The following is a 23,381-nucleotide window of genomic DNA, read 5'->3' on the forward strand; positions in this document are numbered from 1 at the left end:
CACTGTTCCAGTTTGTTCAAGTAGGCCTGGGTGTTCTTTGCTGCTATTTTCTATTTACTGTGCTGGGTCATCTGCATATGAGAGAACAGTGGTGTTCTGGTTCTAGAGTTGGAATATCATTCATGAAGAGATTGATCAGTAATTATGAAAGGATTACACTCTGAGAGACTCCATTGTATAGCCTTTTTGTTCCTAAGTAGTTATGTGTTTTTGTATGAAAGTACTGTGGAGTGCTTGGAATAGGCTGTTGTACATATACCAAAATACCCTTTCCTCCTAATAAGGGAGAAGGGGGTGCTGACAGTCAAAGTATACATCCACACTTCATCCATCTCGCATCAACCCAAAACCCATTTGCTCGCCCTCTCAACTGAGCTCATTGTGGATGATGGATCATCCCCTGCCCACTGCCCAGGTCAAGAGGAACTACAGCCAGGCACACCACCTCTCCAGCAGGGCCTAACAGCTGAAACCAGTCTATCCCCACTGCTTCAATACATGGCAATAGTGATCCCCTACCCTAACCTCAGCCACCCAAGAAATGACAGCAGACAAAAAAATACCCCTTCAGGTTGTATCAATTCCCTATCCATTCACAACCACTCTCCTCTCACACTATGCCCTCTCCTTTCCTTTTTAAGATATTCCTCTTGCAACCAAAGTCAGGTTGAATCCAATGTACATTTACACATACACACATGTGCCATAAGGCACTTTCCCCAATATAAGGGGGTGGCCCAGCCAAGGCATACACCCACCCTTCAACTATCCCAAGGCAATCAAACACCTACTTGTACCTTTTATCTTAGGTCTTTGCTGTAGATACATACATACATATACCAAAGACTTTTTTCCCCTACATGGGGGGTAGCCAAAAAGAAAAAGGCATAGAATATAAGTGCTCGGGTGCATCTAATGACTATGAAAGTTATGTATCAATACAGAGAGTTTTAAAAAAGACAATAAAAAAACAAAACGACAATACGAAATGAACATTGCTAATAAATCCAAAGAGAATCCCAAAGAATTCTATAGTTACATTAGAGATAAAAAGGTTGTTAGGAATCACATTGGTCCACTATTATATGCTGATGGTCAACTTGAATATTCAAATGAAGGAATGTGTATTATCTTAAACAATTATTTTAGCTCGGTAATCGTAAACGAAACACCTCAAAGTGAATTCCAAACTGAAAACTGTGAAAAGTCTAGGGTAAACTTACTCACTACGGTAAATATAACAAAAGAAAAAATTAAAAGGTGTATAGATAAACTCAAAGTTAATAAAACACCAGGGCCTGATGGTTGGCATCCAAGAATCTTAAAGAAATTGAAAAATGAGATTGTTGTTCCATTAGAAATTATTTTCAAGAAATCCATCATATCCGGAGATGTCCCAAGAGAATGGAAGCTAGCTAACGTTACTCCCATATTCAAAAAAGGTGACAAAAAGAAGCCAAATAACTACAGGCCTATAAGTTTGACTTCAATCGTAGGAAAAATAATGGAAACTATCATCAGAGATGCTATCGAACATCATTTAGAAAGTAACCGATAGCCAGCATGGTTTCAGACGGAAACGTTCTTGTGTAACTAACTTACTCGAATTCTACAACACAGTTATCTCGAATTATGACAAAAGAAACAATATAGATTTAATATATCTAGACTTTGCAAAAGCTTTTGATACCGTCCCACACGAAAGACTACTTACTAAATTAGCTTTACACGGAATAAGTGGTAGCCTATTAGGTTGGACTAGTAATTGGTTGAATGGTCGAAAACAGAGAGTTGTTTTAAATGGAAAAACTTCTAGATGGAAAAATGTTACAAGTGGAGTTCCTCAGGGTTCCGTTCTTGGGCCACTTCTATTCATAGTATATATGATATAGACCATGGACTAAAATCTACTGTTTCCAAATTTGCTGATGATACAAAACTGTGCGGAGTGGCAAATGATCACTCAAATCAATTAGATATTCAAGAAGATTTAGATAAATTACAGCAATGGTCTGAAAAGTGGCTAATGAAATTTAACACAAGTAAATGCAAGGTAATGCACATAGGTAAAAATACCAGTAAGTACGATTACAAGTTATTTGGAAATTCGTTAACAAAAGTGGATAGTGAAAAAGATCTCGGCGTAATTATCAGTAACGATCTCAAATCATCCAAGCAGTGTATTTCAGCCTCTGAGAAAGCAAATAAGATTCTGGGACTGATTGCACAATCTTTTGATTTCAAAAGTCCATCACTCATTAACAAGCTATATAAATTGTTAGTTCGTCCACATTTGGAATATGCTGTTTCCGTATGGTCACCAAAGCTGGAGTTGTTTTTATGATGCCTTTGATAGGCTAAATTTAGTGTAATGTGATGTGATATGAAGGGAAGAAGGGTTCATGGGCTTTTGCATAAAATTGTGTGCCTATCATTTTCATGTGCTACTCAGAAAAATACGAAAAATGACACCAAGCATTCTATTTATATACTAAAGGCTTCTTCCACCTTACAAGGGAGGTAGCCAGTCAAGGCATGCACCTACCCCAACATATCTGTCACCCACTTATCTTAGTTCCTCTTGGATGAGGAATCATCCCTGTTTCTGGCCCACTGCCTGATTCTGAAGCAATGCAGCAAGACACAGCAATACCCACACCCAATATTCATGGTGTTAAATCATTCACTTTAGAACAAACTACATTATCCACCAGATGTACATTACATATAGAGCAAGTTGATAGAACATTCCATCTTTCAAAATATGTGATAAAAAGTACTAGACCCAGAACTATCAGTTTCTCTGAAACTGAATTGACTTACACTGTATTTCAACTGCTTACATAAAATTTCTTAAAAACCAAAATTGACAGAAAAAAACTAACCTTGACGTATCTATCAATCTGATATTTAAGCTTAGATTCTAAAGGTTTTATCCGCTCTAAAACAGCCCTGCACTCAACAGCTCTTTCTGAAAAAGAAGAAAATAATATATCAATAAAACTCAACTGCTCAGTATCCCCCCAATAGAAGTGGGGAGTTCACAAATTTTGAAGCAATGGGAAGTAAACAAGTTTTGGCTGTTGGACACCTACTATGTTATTTAATAGAGGCCGAGAGGAAGACCCTAAATGTGTGAGATGAAGTGTTTAACCCTAGAACACATACATATACCAAGGCTTGTTCCCCCTTACAAGGGAGGTAGCCAAAAAGAAAAAGGCCTAAAATCATTCCCACCCATTCCATCCCTAAATACACTCCACTCCCCTCCCATCTTAGCATCTCCTGGATGACAGGTCATCTCTGCACCCTGTCCACTGCCCTGGGTCAGAGGCAGTGTCACAAAGCACAGCACATCCACAGCAAAGCTGCTTCATTAAATTGGCAACCCCCGCTCTCCATCCCCCCATGCATAAAAGGAGAGGACGGGGAGGAATCCCTTCGGGCAGCATCAAATTTTGACACATACAAGTTTATGTGGCCTGAAAGGATTTCTCCTTCTCTTCTATATTTTTACATGAGGGTAAAGGATGCAGTTGGCCCTGTTGTGGATGTGCTGTGTTCTGCTGCATTCCTCATGACCTAGGCAGTGGGCAGGAGAAAGAGATATTTAATTTACAAGGAGACAAGAGAAAAAGAAAACAAATGCATGATGGTTAGGTGTGGAATGGGTGGGGGTGGGTGCATGCCTTGGCTAGGTACCTCCCTTATATAGAGGAAGAAGCATTTGGTATACAGATATTGATATAAAATAATGAATAAATAAGAAGTGTCAGAATGTTATCTGAAAACAACTACATGGACTTTAGACTGCTTATTGCACCAAAATATCTATATCCTTCCTGAACTGGTCATTAGGCTACATATATATGAAAAAAGTACACAAATATATACTACTACTCGTTATAGGGTGGCTAAATAAAAGCACATGAATCACTACAAATGAACATGTATTATATCCAAAATGTGCCAAACCAACACAATAACAAATGCTTATGTACAGTAAGGAGGCAGAGTAACAACTGAATGCAAAGCGTTGGCTTCATGGGAAACATATAGAGGTCACTTGGTTCTCCTTACAGAATTGTAAATAATTAATACAATGATAATAATAAAATTAATATAGTATATTAATTTCGCTGCATCACTGCAAGACTGTCGTAACTCAAAAATTTCAAGTATAGAGTTACAATTGTTTATAAGAGTGCCAAATAATTCTGCATCTTTTGGTAATAAGTCGTAAGTCAAGTGGAGCCCTATTTACCTAATCAAGATGGTAAGTTTTGTTGCTTAGGGTAAAATTATTAAAATTATAGGACTTAGATACTTTAAAATGCTTCTCCTAAAAAAATCACGAAATTTGAGTTATGACAGTCTTGCAATGATGCAGCTATACAATAAAATCTATGATAATTAAGTAATGGGAAAACAAACACAATTGAACAATTCACAAGTACAATACACAACAATAACTCTTCAATGCCACAACACAGTATGTATATATAATGTACACAGTGGTAAGATACCATCACATCGCTTAGCCACCACTGCTCAGTGACCCCACCGAGCAAACAAGAAAAATGAATGACTGAGGCAAAACAAATCAAAAGGATGATCTACTCCACACACACCATAGTGTACCCACAGTACAAAATTGGAAACAAGGAAGTCAAAAATGTCGATTCAGAAAGGGACCTAGGAGTAATCATCTCAAGTGACTTGACACCTGATAAACATGTCAATAAATTATTTGGAGAGACTTAAAACTTATTGAGATAGATGAAAGTGGCCTTCAACTACATAGATGAGATGGTAAAACAATAGTTGTTACACTGATAAGACCTAACCTAGAATATGCTGCAACACTGGGCACCTAGCACAAAGAAGAACATAAGAAAATTAGAAAGAATCCAAAGAGCAGTGACAAAAATGGCACCTACACTGTCAAATCGGACATACAAACAAAGATTGGAGAAATTACATCTGTCAACACTGGAACAGAGAAGAGAAAGAGGTGATTTGTTGACCATTTTCAGAATTATGAAATGGATGGAAATTCTTGATAGAGATGACTTATTAAAGTGGGACAGAAGAGAAACAAGAGGACAAGACAAGAAACTAAAGAAAGACAGTTACAGAAGTGACCTGAAAAAAAAGCTTCCCACACAGAGTGATTGATGTCTGGAACAAACTGAATGGAGAAACAGTGAATGCCAGAACTATACATGATTTTAAGAATAAACTGGATGTGGAGAGATATGAAAACGGGTCACTATGAGCATAGGTCTCATCCTGTAAAATACAACTAGGTAAATACAAAAGTGGGGGAGAAAAAAAAAATGTATACATGAAATCACCCTAGACAATACAACATACACAGATGTCTATACTAATAACATAAATGTATACATATAAATAAGTACTGGCACTTGTAGAAACAAGAAAGAAAAGATAACAATTACTGGACATCCAGGACATTCAGCTTGATAGCTAAACAATAGTTACACATTACACCAAAGAAATGGACACAAAAAATGGTTAAACATTACAAGGAATACAACATAAGAATTACATAACAAATGGACACAAAAATGGTAACCATTACAAAGAATACAATTCAAGACACCATGAATAACTTCATAAGCAATGCACAAATACACATTTTAAGGCATAAGACCCCTTGAACAAAGATTACAATTGTGAGGGGCAGATACTGAAGGCGTAGTTTGTACAGTCGGCCTTGGGGGAGGCCAGGCAAATGTAGGAATAGGCACTCTTGTTACCTTAAGCCTATCAGTGTGCAACACTTCACTCAGCCCCTGAGAAGGATCAAAGACCCTGAACTTACTGGGATGCAACTTTTCAGTAACCAAAAGGGGACCTGTAAATCTACAATTGAGTTTAAATTGACAGTCAGGCATACTTTTATAAACATGATCACTAATACTTATGTTAATAGGTGTAGACCGGCTATGCTGGTGTTTCAACATTTTGGATTTTGAGTGATCAAATTTTTCTCTTACAGAATCATAAATCCCATGCAATGTGTGACATTGGAGTTGACTATAACCATCAAAATTGTAGAGGGAATGAGTAGGACTGTCTAATATATCATACTGGAGCCATTTTTCCACTCCATGACATAATAAGGCATCTTTCCTGTGGAAACATTAATTGTGCTATTAATGTAAGCACTGACATGAGGAAGCCAATCCTCCCAAGATTCATGGAGGCTACTAGCTACGTGCCTGAGAATATCCAAAATCTTCCTGTTTGTCCACTCTACTAGACCATTGGATGCAGGATGGTAAGCAATAACAAATGTTTGTATGATGCCATAACATTCACAATGTTCGCTAACACCTCATTCCTAATTTCAGTCCCAATGTCACTAAGGAGCACTGAAGGAGACAAAAAATCATGAGAAACTAAAGCATGGGAAACTACTGGAGCAGACTTGCTATGTAAGGGAGCCAATATTACAAAGCAACTAAAGTGGTCCACACATACAAGGACATACACAGAACCTTGAGTACTACGAGGCAATTGTAAAAGGTCTATAGCCATAGTCTGAAAAGGATGAGGAGTAGGGTAGTCTAGGATAGGGACAGTGTGCATAGAACCTTTGTTCTGGGCACAAGAGCTACATTGGGCTACACAAGTCCAGTCACATTTTAGGCCAATAATATTTCTTGCACGCCATAGCCAGAATTTTGTCACAACCTGGGTGACTAGCCTGAGGGGCATCATGAACAACAGACAAAACAACAGGAACTAGATACTCAGGGATCACTAGCTGTGCCATATCCTGCTCAAACACTTCCACATTACGAATGAGAACATTGTCCTGTAGAGATAATTGGGACAGGGGTACAGGTAAATCTAGTAAGGTGGTATCATCATCACCAGATTCCAAAGCATAAATGACAGTAGAAGAAACAGGATCCTCACACTGAGCTTAGGCCAGATCCTTCAGGGAGTTGTCAAACAATGTAACTGCAACTACCTACACACACACACACACACTTCAACGAATGGACGGCATAGACGACGTTCTGAAGAAAAAGTGAAATTTCGTGGATCCCAAAGCAAAGGAAGTACCTATTGTATTTGCAGGGTGGGGGGAAATTGCTCGTGGTGTAGGGAAAGTAAGGAAAAAGGAGAAGGGGAGGGATTACTGAGGGAAATGGAAGGAAATGAGGAAGGTGAGGACTTGGCCCAGGCAGGCAGACGAAATCTAAACATACGAGGGCCGGACCAATTTAGCGATGATGAAATGTCTAACAAAAATGTAAAGATTAGAAGTATAGATAAGAGCAATACCGTAGATGATGAGAATATTTTCCAGGGATTTAAAGAGGGTGGGGGGGACACAAACCCCCCCCCCCGATTAACAAGACTAGAAGAGAAACTCGATAAGATGATCGAGCACTGGTAATTTAAGTTCGGTCACGTTAACAACATTGTGCAGAGAGTTGAAAAATTGGAAGAACTAGAGAAGGCGAACAAAAACTTAACTAAGGAAATTGAAGAATTAAAAAAACAGTTAAAAGAAGTAAAAGAAGAGAATAAAGTCTGAAAGGAGAATAATACGGAGAACAAGGAGGGTTGGAAAAAAAATCCAAGAAAATAGCAAAGTTGCATTCACTGACATAATCAGACAGCAAATGAATGAACAAACTGAAAACTCAGTTATTAAAGTGATGAGACAGAAGGAGAATATAGTAAGAGACTTAGCAGACAGAAAGAAATGTATAATTATATTAGGAATGGAAGAGAAACATAACCCAGATAGAACCACAAGAATCAAAGAGGAAAATGTAAAAGTAAGAAATTTACTAGAATTAGTTCAGGAAGATGAACCAGAAATAATGAAACAAATCGAAGAGAAATTCAGGCTCGGGAAATATAGTACAGACAAGACCAGACCAATTAAGATTAAATTCAGGTCACAAACTACGGCTGAGAATATCTTATCCAAAACAGGGAAACTAGCAACAAGTGAACAATATAAAAAGGTATGGATAAAAAGGGAAATGAATAAAGAGGAAAGAGAGGAAGAAAAACAGAAAAGACTTGAAGCTAAGGAAAAAAACGAGAAAAGAAAGGAGTCAGAAAAAGAGAGATTCTATTGGAGAGTAGTGAATATACTAAAGAAAGTCGACATACAAGAGAAAAACAAAAGGGAAACAGAGAACACAATGGAAGTGGCAGAAAACTAAGTGTCTTACACAAATATAGATGGATTAATAACAGGATTGAATGAGCTGAATGATTATTTGAAGGTAAAAGAACCGGACATAATGGGAATTGTAGAAACAAAATTAAAAGGTCCACTACCACCCAACAGTGTAGGACATGATGCATATAATTATTGGATTAGAAACAGAGTGAAAAAGGAAGGGGGTGGAGTTATGTTCCTGACTAAGAAGGATATAAACGTGAAGTGTGTCACATATGGAAAGAATACAGTAGAGATGATAATGATGGAAGTAGAAGACAGAGATAAGAAGAGCAGAAAGTTTGTGATAAATTATGTGCCCCCGAAAACAGCCTCATGGGAAGAGAGTGAACATAAAAGTATGTTAGAGGACACAAAGATAGCATTAAACAAGATAATGGAAGAGGGAGGAAGAATAGTTATGATGGGCGACTTTAATTGCAAAGAAATCTGCTGGGAAGAAATGACAGTAAAGGGTGGAGACGGCTCATGGGGAAACGCTCTACTTGAGATGGTTACTGACCATACAATGACACAATGGATACAGGAGAACACTAGGTATAGAAATGAAGAAGAACCATCGAGACTAGACCTAATAATTACATCTGAACCTAGAATAGTGGACAAAATTGAATATAAAACACCAATAAGTAAAAGTGACCACATATTGATTGAACTGGAACTTAATGAAGAAAAATATATGAAAAGAAATGAACAATATAGAAAAGGAAGAATGATGTATGAAAAAACAAACTTTGATCAAATAAGAGAATTCTTTCAAAAGGAAAACTGGGAAGAAATATACAAAGAAGAAACAACAGTAGAAGAGAAATGGAATATTCTGACAAAAATTTACAAAAAAGGAGTGGAAAAGTATGTCCCAAGACAAAAACAAGAAAAAGAATATGTAAAATGCTGGTACAACAAAAGTTGTAGGGAGTTAAAAGACAAAAGAGACAAAGCCTGGACCAGATGGAAAAAAGACAGACCTGAAAAATGGAAAATATATACCTGTTATAGAAATGAATATGTACAAACGTGCAGAGAGGAAAAGAGAAAATATGAAAAAGATATCATAGAAAAGTGTAAAGATACACCAAAACTATTCTACAGATTTGTAAACAATAAGCTGAAAAACAAACAAGACTTGGAGAAATTAAGACAAGAGGGAGTTGAATACACTGAGGAAATGGAAATGGCGGAAATTATGAACAAACATTTTAAATCAGTGTTTACAAGGGAGAACATACAACCTGAAGAGAACGAATGGAAAGAGAAAGTCCCCCCTATGGAAGAAATAGAAGTAACAAAGAATGAAATATTAACACACTTGAGTAATCTTGATGTCAGAAAATCGCATGGACCAGATGAAATAGCAAACTGGATACTGAAAGAATGCAGGAATGAACTGGCAGACAAAATACATAGCATACTAAACAGTTCCTTGAAAGAAGGAAAAGTTCCAGAAGATTGGAAAAAAGCAAATATAGTACCTATATACAAAGGAGGAAATAAAGAAGAACCTACCAACTATAGACCAGTCTCTCTAACAAGTACAATAGCAAAAATTTGTGAAAGAATTATCAAAAGTAGATGGGTAAAATATTTAGAAAAAAAAACAAAGTGTTAAATCCAAGGCAATTTGGATTCAGACAAGGACGATCATGCGTCACCAATTTAATATGTTTCTATTCAAGGCTAATAGATATAATACAAGAAAGAGATGGATGGGCGGACTGTGCATTTCTAGACCTAAAGAAAGCTTTTGACAAAGTACCACATAAGAAGTTGCTTAAGAAATTAGAAACTGAAGGAGGAATACAGGGCAAACTACTAAATTGGATGGAAGACTTTTTGCAAGAAAGAAAAATGAGAGTAGTGATAAGAAACCAGCACTCAAAATGGGATGAAGTAATAAGCGGTGTTCTGCAGGGAACAGTTCTGGCCCCAATAATGTTTGCTATATATATTAATGATATGGATGAAGGAATTGAAAGCTATATGAGCTTCTTTGCAGATGATGCAAAACTACTGAAAAGAGTGAAAACTGAAGAAGATTGTGAATCACTACAGAGAGATCTAAATAAAGTACAGGAATGGAGTAGGAAGTGGGAGATGGAGTTCAATACAAAAAAGTGTAGTATAATGGAATTTGGAAAAAGCAAAAACAGAATAACAGGAGCATATAAATTGGGAGAAGAAGGAATAAAAAAAGTAGAAAATGAGAAGGACCTGGGAGTCATTGTTATAAATAATATGTCACCTGAGAAACATATAAATAAGATTTTTGGAGAAACTTATAATTTAATAAGAACAATCAAAGTTGCATTTACATACCTGGATGAAGAAATGGTGAAGAAAATCCTAATCACCCTGATAAGACCAAGATTGGAATATGCAGCAACGATATGGTCACCAAGTACAAAAAAATGTATAAAAAAAACTTGAAAGAATACAAAGAGCAATTACAAAATTGGCACCAACACTCTCAAAACTATCATACGAAGAGAGACTAGAAAAACTTGAACTACAGACACTAGAGCAAAGAAGAGAGAGAGAAGATTTGATAGCTATTTACAGAATCATGAAAGGCATAGAAATTACTGATAGAGAGAATCTGATAAAATGGGATGACAGAAATACAAGAGGACACGGAAAGAAAATAAAAAAAGACAGCTATAGAAGAGATTTGAAAAAGAACAGCTTTCCTCACAGAGTAATAGACAGTTGGAACAAGTTAGATGAGAAAGTGGTGTGTGCAAAAACAATACATGAATTTAAAAATAGTTTAGATAAAATGAGATATGAAGACGGGACCACACGAGCATAGCTCCCCTTCCCGTAAAATACAACTAGGTAAATACAACTAGGTAAATACACACACAAGAGCCTCCAGACTGACAACATGAAAAATTTGAGCTCCCAAGAAACATGTCAAATGTGGAATGTCTCAACAGAGTGTAACAGTAGGATACCTCGATTGTGTTAAATGGGAAAAGGAAAGCTCATGTATACCCATACATACATACACCAAAGGCTTTTTCCCCCTTACACGGGGGGTAGCCAAAAAGAATAAGGCATAGAAACCACTCCCACCCATTCCATTTCCTATATATTCCACTCCCCTCCACCCACCTCCCTCCCTCTTATCTTGGCACCTCCTGGATGACAGGTCATCCCTACATCCTGTCCACTGCCCTGGGTCAGAAGCAGTGTCGCAAGACACAGCAAGGCCATTTCATAAATTTGGTGACACCCCCCTCTCCATCCCCCCATGCAGAAAAGGAGAAGATGGGGAGAAATCCCTTCAGGCTGCATCAAATTGTTCTCATACACACTTCCTCATCCCACATCCCCCACCCACTACCCCTCATGCATCACAGCATCATCTATACACAACTCTTCTCCATTCACCCCTATCTTCTGTCCTCTCCCGTCCTTCCTCAACAGACATTCCTCTCTTTTGTAATGCCCCTTTCACCCCATCCATCCATCTCATCCAATGACACCCCCACATATTCACTCCTTCCACCACTGCCTTCCACACCTCTTTTACTAGTCTTTCTTCACTCATTCTTTCCACGTGTCCAAACCATCTCAATACTCTTTCATCAATCCTATCCCCCAGCTCCCTTTCCACCCCTGTTCTCCTCCTCACCTCCTCATTTCTCACTCTATCTAGCCTAGTAACCCCTATCATACTTCTCAGACATTTCATCTTAAACACATTCAAACTCCTTCTCTCTTCCTCTCTCATGTTCCATGTTTCTGCCCCGTACAGTGTTGTTGGTACAATCACTCCTTCATATAACCTCCTCTTAGCATCCATTCCCAGATGTCTATTTCTCATTACACTTTTTCATCCACCAAGGCATTTACTCGCTTCTCTCAATCTACATTCTACCTCCACCCCCACTCCTCCCTTTCCTGCCACATTCGCACCCAAGTATCTAAAACTATCCACTTCCTCCAGTCTTTCACACTCTCCCCTTGTACATCTCATCACCTTACTTTTGCCCACATTTATCTTCAGCTTCTTTCTTTCACACACCTTCTCAAACTCTGTCACTAACTTCCTCAATCCCTCCTCTGATCCTGCCACAAGCGCAGTGTCGTCAGCAAACAACAGCTGGCTCACCTCCCAATTTTCTCCATTTTCTTTAATCATCTCCAACCCCTGACTACCCTTGCATTCACCTCTCACACCACCCAATCCATGTATAAGTTGAACAGCCAGGGCGACATAACACATCCCTGACGAAGTCCCACCTTTACCTCAAACCATTCACTTTCTCCATTTTTAATCCTAACACAAGCTCTACTACTCTAGTAAAAACTCTTGACTGCTCTTAACAGCTTTCCTCTTATCCCATATATCTGCAGTACCTCCCACAGTGCCTTCCTGTCTACCCTGTTGTAAGCCTTTTCCAGATCCATAAAAGAAAAAAACCATCCTTACCTTTTCCTATAGCTTTCTCACTTATCTGTCTTACCACAAAAATCTGATCTACACATCCCCTACCTGTCCTAAACCCACACTGTTCCTCACCAATTACTCCCTCTGTTCCTCTCCTAATCCTCTCAATCAAGACCCTCCCATAAGCCTTCCCAACTACGCTCAGCAAGCTGATCCCTCTGAAACTACTACACTAGCTAGGTCAAACACCACCAGAGACGCCACCGTCGATGACATCCGCCAATAGCACGTCATTTTATGCACAAGCCAAATGGCCAAATTTACATATCCGGGAAATTTAATTAATAAAAATGTCACGTGAGTGTATTTACTACAATCGTAGTAAATTTCAACCTATCACATTATCAGTTACATGTCGGTACACAATGTCTGGTTCTAAACTGAATAAAATCATCAGGTACTAGCTAGAATAAAACCTGTAAACTCATAAATGAAGAGTCAAGGCATTCTCTAAACTTGACCCTCTCCCTTACAAGCAAGAAAAGACCATTATCATATACACCTAGGTTTCTTAATCCTACACTTGCCAACAGCAAGATGTTTGGGCCCAGGACATAAACCAACTTTGGGAATTGGCCCAAGACATAAAATATCACCAACTCCCAAAGTTGGTTTATATCCTAGGCCCAAACATCTGCACAAGTGGCAGTTAGTGAGTGGATTAAGAGACTTAGGCATACCAATAAACAATTATTTCACTTACCAATACTTGGATCACCTTCTAGCTTTTTTCCGGAAAGTTTACGGAGAGTTATGTATGTCAAATTTGCAAGGTAACTCATGAAATATTGATTCTTCAATTCCAGAAGACTCAGGCCCTGGAAGTACAAAATTACATGAGTACATACACTAACATTTGCACATTTCATATTTGTTAAACAGAGAAGAGACAAATACTGTACACAAATTACAGCCTCCATAGAAAATAAAAAACCAGCAGCTAAGAACACCTAAGCTTATTTACACAAACTAAAACAATAGCTCAGAAATAATAGAATGAAAGTATCAACCAAAAAATTATCAGTAACACTGTTCACTCAAAAAATAAATACATGAACTCTTCTATTGAAAAAAAAATAATAGAATAAATAAATAAAATAGAATAGAATGAAGTTCTTGGCCTCACTTTTGATACTCATAAAATCTATGATCTTCAGCTTGCATGCAAAACATCTGACAGTGAAAATCATTAAGAAAATAAACCTACTAAAACCAATTGCAATCAAAGGCTTTGGGCAACAAAAGGAAACACTTTACTCATAGAAAACCTGATCTCTCAAAGACTAAAATATGCATCAGTGGTATGGTCTCCAGTGTTGTGAGAAATAGGCATCTGGGAATGGATGCAAAGAGAGTACATGAAAGGGTGATTGTGCCTACGTGACTGTATGGGGAGGAGACTTGGAGTTTGAGAGAGGCAGATAAGAAAAGTTTTAATGTGTTTAAATGTAGTAGTTTCAGAGGGATTAGCTTGTTAAGTGTAGTTGGGAAGGCTTATGGGAGGATCTTGATTGAGAGGATTAGGAGAGGAACAGAGGGAGTAATTGGTGAGGAACAGTGTGGATTTAGGACAGGTAGAGATTGTGTAGATCAGATTTTTGTGGTAAGACAGATATGTGAGATAGCTATAGGAAAGGGGAAGGATGTTTTTTGGGCCTTTATGGATCTGGAAAAGGCTTACGATAGGGTAGACAGAAAGGCACTGTGGGAGGTTATGCAGATATATGGGATAGGAGGAAAGCTTCTAGGAGCTGTCAAGAGTTTTTATGAGAGTAGTAGAGCTTGTGTCAGGATTAGAAATGGAGAGAGTGAGTGGTTCGAGGTAAAGGTGGGACTTCGTCAAGGATGCGTTATGTCGCCCTGGCTGTTCAACTTATACATGGGTGGGGTAGTGCAAGAGGTAAATGCAAGGGTAGTGGGTTAGGGATTGGAGATGGTTAAAGAAAATGGAGAAAAGTGGGAGGTGAGCCAGCTGTTGTTTGCGGACGATACTGCGCTTGTGGCAGGATCGGAGGAGGGATTGAGGAAGTTGGTGACAGAGTTTGGGAGAGTGTGTGATAAAAGAAAGCTGAAGATAAATGTGGGTAAAGGTGATGAGATGTACAAGAGGTGAAAGTGGCAGTAGTCTGGAAGTGAGCATTAAGGGAGAGCGACTGGAGGAAGTGGATAGTTTTAGATACTTGGGTGCGAATGTGGCAGGAAAAGGTGGAGTGAAGGTGGAGGTAGAATGTAGATTGAGAGAAGCGAGTAAATGCCTTGGTGGATTAAAATGTGTAATAAGAAATAGACATTTGGGAATGGATGCTAAGAGAAGACTGTATGAAGGAGTAACTGTGCCAACAGCACTGTATGGAGCAGAAACATGGAACATAAGAGAGGAAGAGAGAAGGAGCTTGAATGTGTTTGAGATGAAGTGTCTGAGAAGTATGATGGGGGTTACTAGGCTAGATAGAGTGAGAAATGAGGAGGTGAGGAGGAGAACAGAGGTGGAAAGGGAGTTGGGAGATAGGGTTGATGAAAGAGTATTAGGATGGTTTGGACATGGAAAGAATGAGTGAAGAAAGACTAGTAAAGGAGGTATGGAAGACAGAAGTGGAGGGAGTGAACATGAGGGGACGTCCTAGGATGAGATGGATGGATGGGGTGAAGGGGGCTTTGGGGAAGAGGGGAATGTCTGTTGAGGAAGGATGAGAGAGGACAGAAGACAGGGGTGAATGGAGAATGGTTGTATATGGATGATGTTGTGATGCATGAGGTGGATGGGGGGTGAGGTAGTGTGTGTGAGCAAAATTTTGATGCAGCCCGAAGGGATTTCTCCCCATTCTCTCCTTTATATGGGGGAAAGGAGAGGAGGGGTCGCCGATTTAATGAAGCGGCCTTGCTGTGGATGTGCTGTGTCTTGCGACACTGCTTCTGACCCAGGGCAGTGGACAAGGTGCAGGGATGACCCGTCATCCAGGAGGTGCTAAGATAAGAGGGAGGGTGGAGGGGTGTGGAGTGTATTTAGGGATGGAATGGGTGGGAATGATTTTATGCCTTTTCCTTTTTGGCTACCTCCCTTGTAAGGGGGAAAAAGCCTTGGTATATGTATGTACAAGAATTATGAAAGAATTTTGCATCATAACATGTGAAAATACCTGTACATGTAAACAAAAATGTCAAAAAACAAATATGTAGCTTACTTCAGAAAGTTGACCTGATTGAGCAAAATCAATGTAATTTTTCAACACATCCAAATTATCCTAAATCAGCTAAAAAAGAAATTAAACAATAAATATGGTGTTGTTACCATAGTCACCCCATGTTGTGTTTTCCAATTTTCTTTCATTCCCCACAAGCGTATTCATGACAAGAGAAAACAATTATTTCAAAAGATGAATGATTTCATTCTATCTTATAAGTGTGAATCACTTTACTAAACTGCAGAATTATTTTGCATGTAATGAAGATATGATTAATACATACATACATACATATACCAAGGCTTTTTCCCCCTTCCAAGGGAGGTAGCCAAAAAGGGAAAGGCATAAAAACACTCCCACCCATTTCATCCCTAAATACACTCCACACCCCTCCCACCCTCCCTCTCATCTGAGCACCTCCTGGATGACAGGTCATCCCTGCACCCTGCCCACCGCCCTGGGTCAGAAGCAGTGTCGCAAGACACAGTACATCCACAGCAAGGCCGCTTCATTTAATCGGCGACCCCCCTCTCCGTCCCCCTTTGCATATAAGGCGAGGACGGGGAGAAATCCCTTCGGGCTGCGTCAAAATTTACTCACACATACTACCCCACCCCCCCGCCCATTCCTCCTCATGCAGTCACAACATCATCCATATACAACCATTCTCCACTCACCTCTGTCTTCCGTCCTCTCCCTTCCTTCCTCAACAGACATTCCCCTCTTCCCCAAAGCCCCCTTCACCCCATCCATCCACCTCATCCTAGGACGTCCCCTCATGTTCACTCCCTCCACATCTGCCTTCCATACCTCTTTTACTAGTCTTTCTTCACTCATTCTTTCCATGTGTCCAAACCATCCTAATATTCTTTCATCAACCCTATCTCCCAAATCCTTTTTCACCCCTGTTCTCCTCCTCACCTCCTCATTTCTCACTCTATCCAGCCTAGTAACCCCCACCATACTTCTCAGACACCTCATCTCAAACACATTCAAACTCCTTCTCTCTTCTTCTCTTATGTTCCACGTTTCTGCCCCATACAGTGCTGTTGGCACAATCACTCCTTCATACAGTCTCCTCTTCGCATCCATTCCCAAATGTCTATTCCTCAATACACTCTTTAAACCACCAAGGCATTTACTCGCTTCTCTCAATCTACATTCTACCTCCACCTTCACTCCACCTTTTCCTGCTACACTTGCACCCAAGTATCTAAAACTATCCACTTCCTCCAGTCGCTCTCCCTTAATGTTCACTTCCAGTCTACTGCCACTTTCACCCCTTGTACATCTCATCACCTTACTTTTACCCACATTTATCTTTAGCTTTCTTCTATCACATACTCTCCCAAACTCTGCCACCAGCTTCCTCAATCCCTCCTCTGACCCTGCCACAAGCGCAGTGTCGTCCGCAAACAACAGCTGGCTCACCTCCCACTTTTCTCCATTTTCTTTAACCATCTCCAATCCTCTGTAAAAGATGTGTGATGATAGAATTAATGGCATTATGATAAACAACTTGTCCACTCACTATTAACAGAGGAGGCAGTGTTATTAATGTTAAGTTGTTGTCCTCCCAAATCTATTATTAGTCTGCTAATTATAGGTGGAGGTGAGTCATGACCGTGTTGACCAGTGATATAATTGAAGATTTTTTTTCTGTTATCCAAACCTTATATTATTTATCTGAGAACACATGTTTCATAATTGCTTATGTTGTGATGTGTTTTGTGTGGATGGTAAATGATGCATGTATTGTATATGTAGCCAATTATGGTGTAGCTTTTGTTTAGTGGTGTGCATACTTCACTCAAGAGTGATTATTATAGCAGGGATTATGTTTCCACAAATACTTGGCAAGTTTTCCTTCCCCAAACATCAAAGAAATTTCAACTACTCTTCTATTAACATCTGTTCATTCTAATATCAATAATAACTAAAATTGAATAACACAAAAAGATGAAATGAAAAATCCTTAATGCAAGTGTCATGGCAAGCTTTCAAAGTATATGGAAAGAATTCTTTGCATAAACATATCAAAGGAAACATGGACTGGAAGTGAAGCATTTATTCCTGATGTTAATTAAGACAACTGAGGGCCTTCAACTCACGGTTTACAGAAAGCCTACGAACCATGATGACTTCATACACTATCTGTTGGTACATAATGAGAGGATGAAAAAGGGGGTAGTCATGGGCTTCTTCCTACATGCCTACAGGATTTACAGTGAGGAATTCCTGGGGGAGGAGACTGAATACGTCATTGCAGTCTTCTTGAGACTTGGCTACCCCAAGGGCTTGATCCTGAGCTTAAGACAAAGAGTGGAAGAAATTATCCATATAAGCAGGTTAAATGAAAGAGAAGGCAACGCCACCAACAGAACATCGTACATGGCACTTCCTTTCTCTGAGAAGATAGGAGACATTACTAGAATGCTCAGGAGCACAGAAGTAAAAGCAGTGATAACATCGGGAACAAAGATCGGTGATATATTAAGAAGCAGAACCAAGATGAGGGGGAGTGAGAACAGCGTCGTGTATAAGATCCCATGCACATCATGCAATAAAACATATTATGGAGAGATGAAGAGGGGGCTTAAAACAAGAATCAGGGAACACAAAGCCAACCTCCATCACCATAGACTCGCCAATGCAATGGTGGTGCATGTAGACAGATTCGTCTACATGCACCTCCCACAATGGAACCAGGCCGAGGTATTACACAAAGGTATGGATAAGACCAGGAAATCCATAGAAGTTGCATACATCACTACCCATCCCAGCATCAACAGTAAGGCTGGCAGCTTCATTTGGGCTAAATCCTCAGTGGACATAGCACTTCATGATTGGCTGTCTCAGCAGGCCATTCAGAACACACCATTCTACACTCATATACCCCCTTGTGCCACCAAGCATGTATATAACCTCTGCACAATCCAGTATGCTCATTCCTTTGAGAAAGTCAATAGACAAAATGTCAGAAATAAACGCTTCACTTCCAGTCCATGTTTCCTTTACCGCGTTTATGCAACTTGATCACATGGATTTTCAAAGATTTTTTTTATTAAATTTTGTCCACTAAAAAACTTTGTGAATATCATGATTCTATTATCACTTAGCAATCATCTAGTCATAACTTCAATTCCTTTCTATTGAATATGAAAGCTGGTTAGACTAATTTTCACTCAACCAATCTGTAAACATGTAACCCGGAGGTCCCTTTCACAATAAAATCTTAAATCAGGAAGGGTAGTGGTGAGAAGTATACACTAGATGGCACATAACTATGGCTGATGCAGTCACCTTTGCCCTGTGCTTAGAATGTTGGGACAGGTAACAATCACTGCCAGAAACTACAAAGAAGTGACATCAGAACTCACCTTGGATGTTTGGAACTGGCACTCCTTTCGTTTAAGTTCAATGGCATCAACATTTGTCTTCACAGTTTTGAGTGCCACTGTTATATTAGCTAAAAGAGTTTTGACTGATGGCAAGTCAGATGCCAAAATATCGGGATCCTCTTTCTGCAATTCAAATATAAAAATTCTAAGTACATGTCCAGATCATATACAATACCCAGTTTGTACTCTAATTCTACTCCATAATGCTGAAAAGTATTATTAAAGATTCATTCTAGCATATTGTTTCCTATCCATAAGTCCCCATACACTCCAGTGTTTCCAGCACCCCCCCACCCCACACACACACAACTCAGGCAAACATTACCTAACATGGGGGACTTATTTGACACTTTACCTTCTTACTGCAAAGACATCTCTTGCTCCCTCTGAAGAATTTTGGACAAAAAGGTGGAACAAAATTCCCCTCTTCTCTTTACCATTTGAAGGAATCAAGGTTTTGATAGAGGAAAATGAGCAAAACAAGTGATTTCCAGTATAAACAAGGAAATTGTATGAAGGAGTGATTGTGCCGAGAGCACTGTACAGCGCAGAAACATGAAACATAAGAGAGGAAGAGAGAAGGAGTTTGAATATGTTTGAGATGAGGTGCCTGAGAAGTATGGAAGGGATTACTAGGCTGGATAGAGTGAGAAATGAGGTGAGGAGAACAGGGGTGAAAAAGGAGTTGTGAGATAGGGTTGATGAATAAGTTTTTGATACTAAAAGTCTATCTCCTCCCTCAATTTTCAACCGATTTTTGCATATGAGGTCTCTATTAATAGCTAGATAAATGACAAAAAATTAAATAGAGAGTTTTTTTGCACATGTTAAATAGAATTTTTTTAATAACGTGTCAGTCAAAATTTTGCGTTTTTTTCAATAATTTTTTTAAATTTTTTTTCCTCAGCGTTAAACAAAGATATTAAAAAAAGCTTTCTATTTTGTTTTTTTATATATGTAGAAGATTCTTTTGCTGTAAAATGAAAGACATCGAATAAAAATTGTAAGAGGAGATAGGATTTGAAAGCCCAAAAATATGGTATTTTTTACGTTTTTTATTAAAAAATAAAAAACTACTCGTCAGATCTGAATAAAACTCATGCTGCGAAGGTTTCCTCAGACCATAGGCATATCACACAGAAAAAATCAGCAAGATCCTTCAGATAAAAAGATTTTGGGCGGGGGGTCCCCTTAAAACGAACTCCACAAGATCACAAATATAATGGGGGTGGGGAGTTTACATTACAAAGTATATAAAATGTGATGTCTACATACAAGTGTCAACAAGTGCCTGAAGTGGTGGCTCAAGTTTACCTGGTTTTTCATGTTGAATAACCTATTACTAAAACGATGTAGTATTATCCTCCTCTTTTTGTTATTTTTTCGTCTGTGTGATGGTTTTCTTGTTTGTTTAGTATGTCATTCTATGCAGTTCTACTTCTACCTCCAGGCGTACACCGTTCTATATTCTCTCATTTAAGCTATCACTGCACATGTTTTGGGAAAATATAAACAAATTACGTTGAACTGGCACAAGTCGTAGCAAATGATAAATTATCGTATTTCATGTTATCTACGCTTACCCAAATTAGATTAATATCTTATCATTAGGGTAAAATATAATGAATAAACAAATCGCTATGTGAAAAGTGAATAGTCATTGAACACTTGACTGACTGGTAAAACATGGAAATTTAATATGTGGATCTAAAAACATTTAACAGAAATTTCCCTAGATTGGTAGACGTCGCGCAAGATGGCGATCTAGGTGGGCATGTATCCAAATGGATACACAGAATAAAAAATTAAAATAAAATATATACATGTGTTTTTTGTCCATTTAAAGGTACTGTAATATAAATATAGGGTTCGTAGAGTCCTGCTAATACAAAATTAACGTAATTCCAATATAAAAAAGGACAACTATGAACAATTGAAAAAAACTTTGACAGAAAATCAAAGTATTAAGATTATGTGTTCCTGAGCCTAATATAAGAGGAACTTGGTATAAAAAAAACATTATGAAAATGACCTACATATGTCAATTCATTTCACAGCAAACCTATAAAACCTCAATTGTACAAAAAAACTTTGTCCTGAGTAAATAAAACATGGGTGATTTTGGAAATGCATTTTTATGTATAATGTGTAAAATGATGCATGTAATTATTTTTCTTTTATGAAATTGTGTTTCTATGTGAAAAATATATTCTTTGTATGAAATTGCACTTACATAGAGACGGAAGTGGAGTGTGAGAGGGGGAGGGGGGATTGGTGCGTAGGCCTATGCACTGAGGGAGAGGAGGTAACCGGATGTGGAGTGTGAGAGGGGGAGGGGAAGGCAGGATGTAATGACAGCACTCAGATCCCCATGAGGACCTTCTGAGCATTCAATAAATGTCTCTGGCGACGCCAAAACTATAGATAGGTGGTGATGCGAGCACTGTGCCACCTTGGCACTCTCTCCTAGAACCCTCATCCACAGTCACGATGGTTAGATTACTTTCATTTATTGTCTCCACCGTATCATCACAACCACGTTGAAACTCATCAGAGTTTACAAGCTGTGCTAACTCATCTTCGGTGTAGTATATAGTACGTTTCATTTTTAGTTACGACAACCTAAAATGAAATTGAAAAAAAATATATAATGACAATTACTTCTCTATCATAGATTCGTGTATACAATCATAGTGTTATTTTACCTAAATAATACACAATTTTTGTTTCTAAACTACCATGTGCAGAAATATTATGATTTAACTTTCCCTATCCGATGTCAACAATCGTAACGTAAACGGGAAAGCTGTGCCAATTGGATACACACCACCTTAGCGGGGCTGTATTATATATGCAGATGGGGTAAAAACATCATTAAAAGAAAAAATATAATCAGTACTGATAACTCAAACAATAAAAGTTACCACATAGGCATTATAGGACACAAAAGCCCGCGAAAATTTAAATGCGAAGAGTGTGTATCCAATTGGCACACCTCTACCAATCTAGGGTATTAAAAAAAAGTCGTACCCATAGTAGACATAGTTCACACAGGCAAAAAACAATGCATGGACGTGTTCAACTTGACTGATAAAGTGCGTGTATATTTAGTTGTAATCTAAACGTAGGGCCACACAGCCCCAAAATAGATACATCTTAGATAACACGTTTTTAGAAAAATCTGAGTGCGAGAGGGACTTGGGAGTTCTGGTGAGCCCGGACCTTAAAACCAGGAAGCAGTGCATTAGCGCCAGAAATAAAGCTAACTGAGCATTAGGCTCCATTGTTAGGACGTTAACGAATAGAAATGCAGATGTAATTATTAAACTCTAGTGATAGTTAGACCCATCCTTGACTATGCGGTACAGTTTTGGTCTCCGTCCTACAGAATGGACATAAATTCACTAGAATCAGTACAGAGAAGAATGACCAAAATGATACATGGACTCGGAAATTTGCCTTACGAAGAGAGGCTTAGGCACCTAAATTTACACTCTCTGGAAAGACGTAGAGTGCGGGGTGATCTAATAGAAGTGTTCAAGTGGATCAAAGGGTGATGCAACCAAGGTCATCATAATAAAACAACAGGGCAACACTCGCAGTAATGGTTATAAACTGGACAAATTTAGATTTAAGAAGGAAATAGGCAAGAATTGGTTTACTAATAGGGTGGTCAATGAATGGAATAAACTTAGTAACCATGTAGTAAGCGCTGAAACTATCAGTTGTTTTAAAAAACGATTAGGCAACTTTATGGATGGGGATGACAGGTAGTGATGGATACGGAGCTGTCTAGTGTAGGCCTTATGGTCTCTTGCAGTCTCCTTTATTCTTGTGTTCCTCTCTCAACTTCTTATACTCATTCTCCTTTTTTTCTTCATGTAAGCAGTTCACTCTAAGTAACTCCCTACCTTCTGCCCTTTTCCTCTTTCTCCACCTATTCTCCACTCTCAATTTACCTTCCAGAAAATGATCTGATATTCCCCCACTCTCTCCCCTTAGAACATGTACATCCTTAACTCTTCCTACCAACCTGGTCACCACTATATAAACACTCTATCTGCCACCCTTCCATCCACCACCCTCTCCCATGTGTACTT

At 38.7% G+C, this 23,381-nt stretch overlaps 1 protein-coding gene across 2 annotated transcripts in view; it reads right to left on the minus strand.

The window, feature by feature from the left end:
• Positions 1–20,859, minus strand: part of LOC143023167 (neuroguidin-A-like) — a 68,367-nt gene extending 47,508 nt beyond the window's left edge. The window contains exons 1-4 of one of the 2 annotated variants that reach the window (XM_076181687.1): positions 20,596–20,859; positions 19,261–19,404; positions 13,402–13,516; positions 2,886–2,971 (exon numbers count right to left, since the gene is read on the minus strand). In XM_076181687.1, coding sequence (XP_076037802.1) covers positions 2,886–2,971; positions 13,402–13,516; positions 19,261–19,404; positions 20,596–20,607 — 357 coding nt within the window. In that variant the 5' untranslated portion in view covers positions 20,608–20,859. The remainder of the gene's footprint in view (positions 1–2,885; positions 2,972–13,401; positions 13,517–19,260; positions 19,405–20,595) is intronic. The other variant, XM_076181688.1, reaches the window with a different exon arrangement.
• Positions 20,860–23,381: the final 2,522 nt, after the last annotated feature.

This window comes from Oratosquilla oratoria, unplaced genomic scaffold (assembly GCF_046742065.1).
Source record: "Oratosquilla oratoria isolate Oo_2021 unplaced genomic scaffold, ASM4674206v1 SCAFFOLD45, whole genome shotgun sequence".
In the NCBI taxonomy this organism is placed as follows: Eukaryota; Metazoa; Arthropoda; class Malacostraca; order Stomatopoda; family Squillidae; genus Oratosquilla; species Oratosquilla oratoria.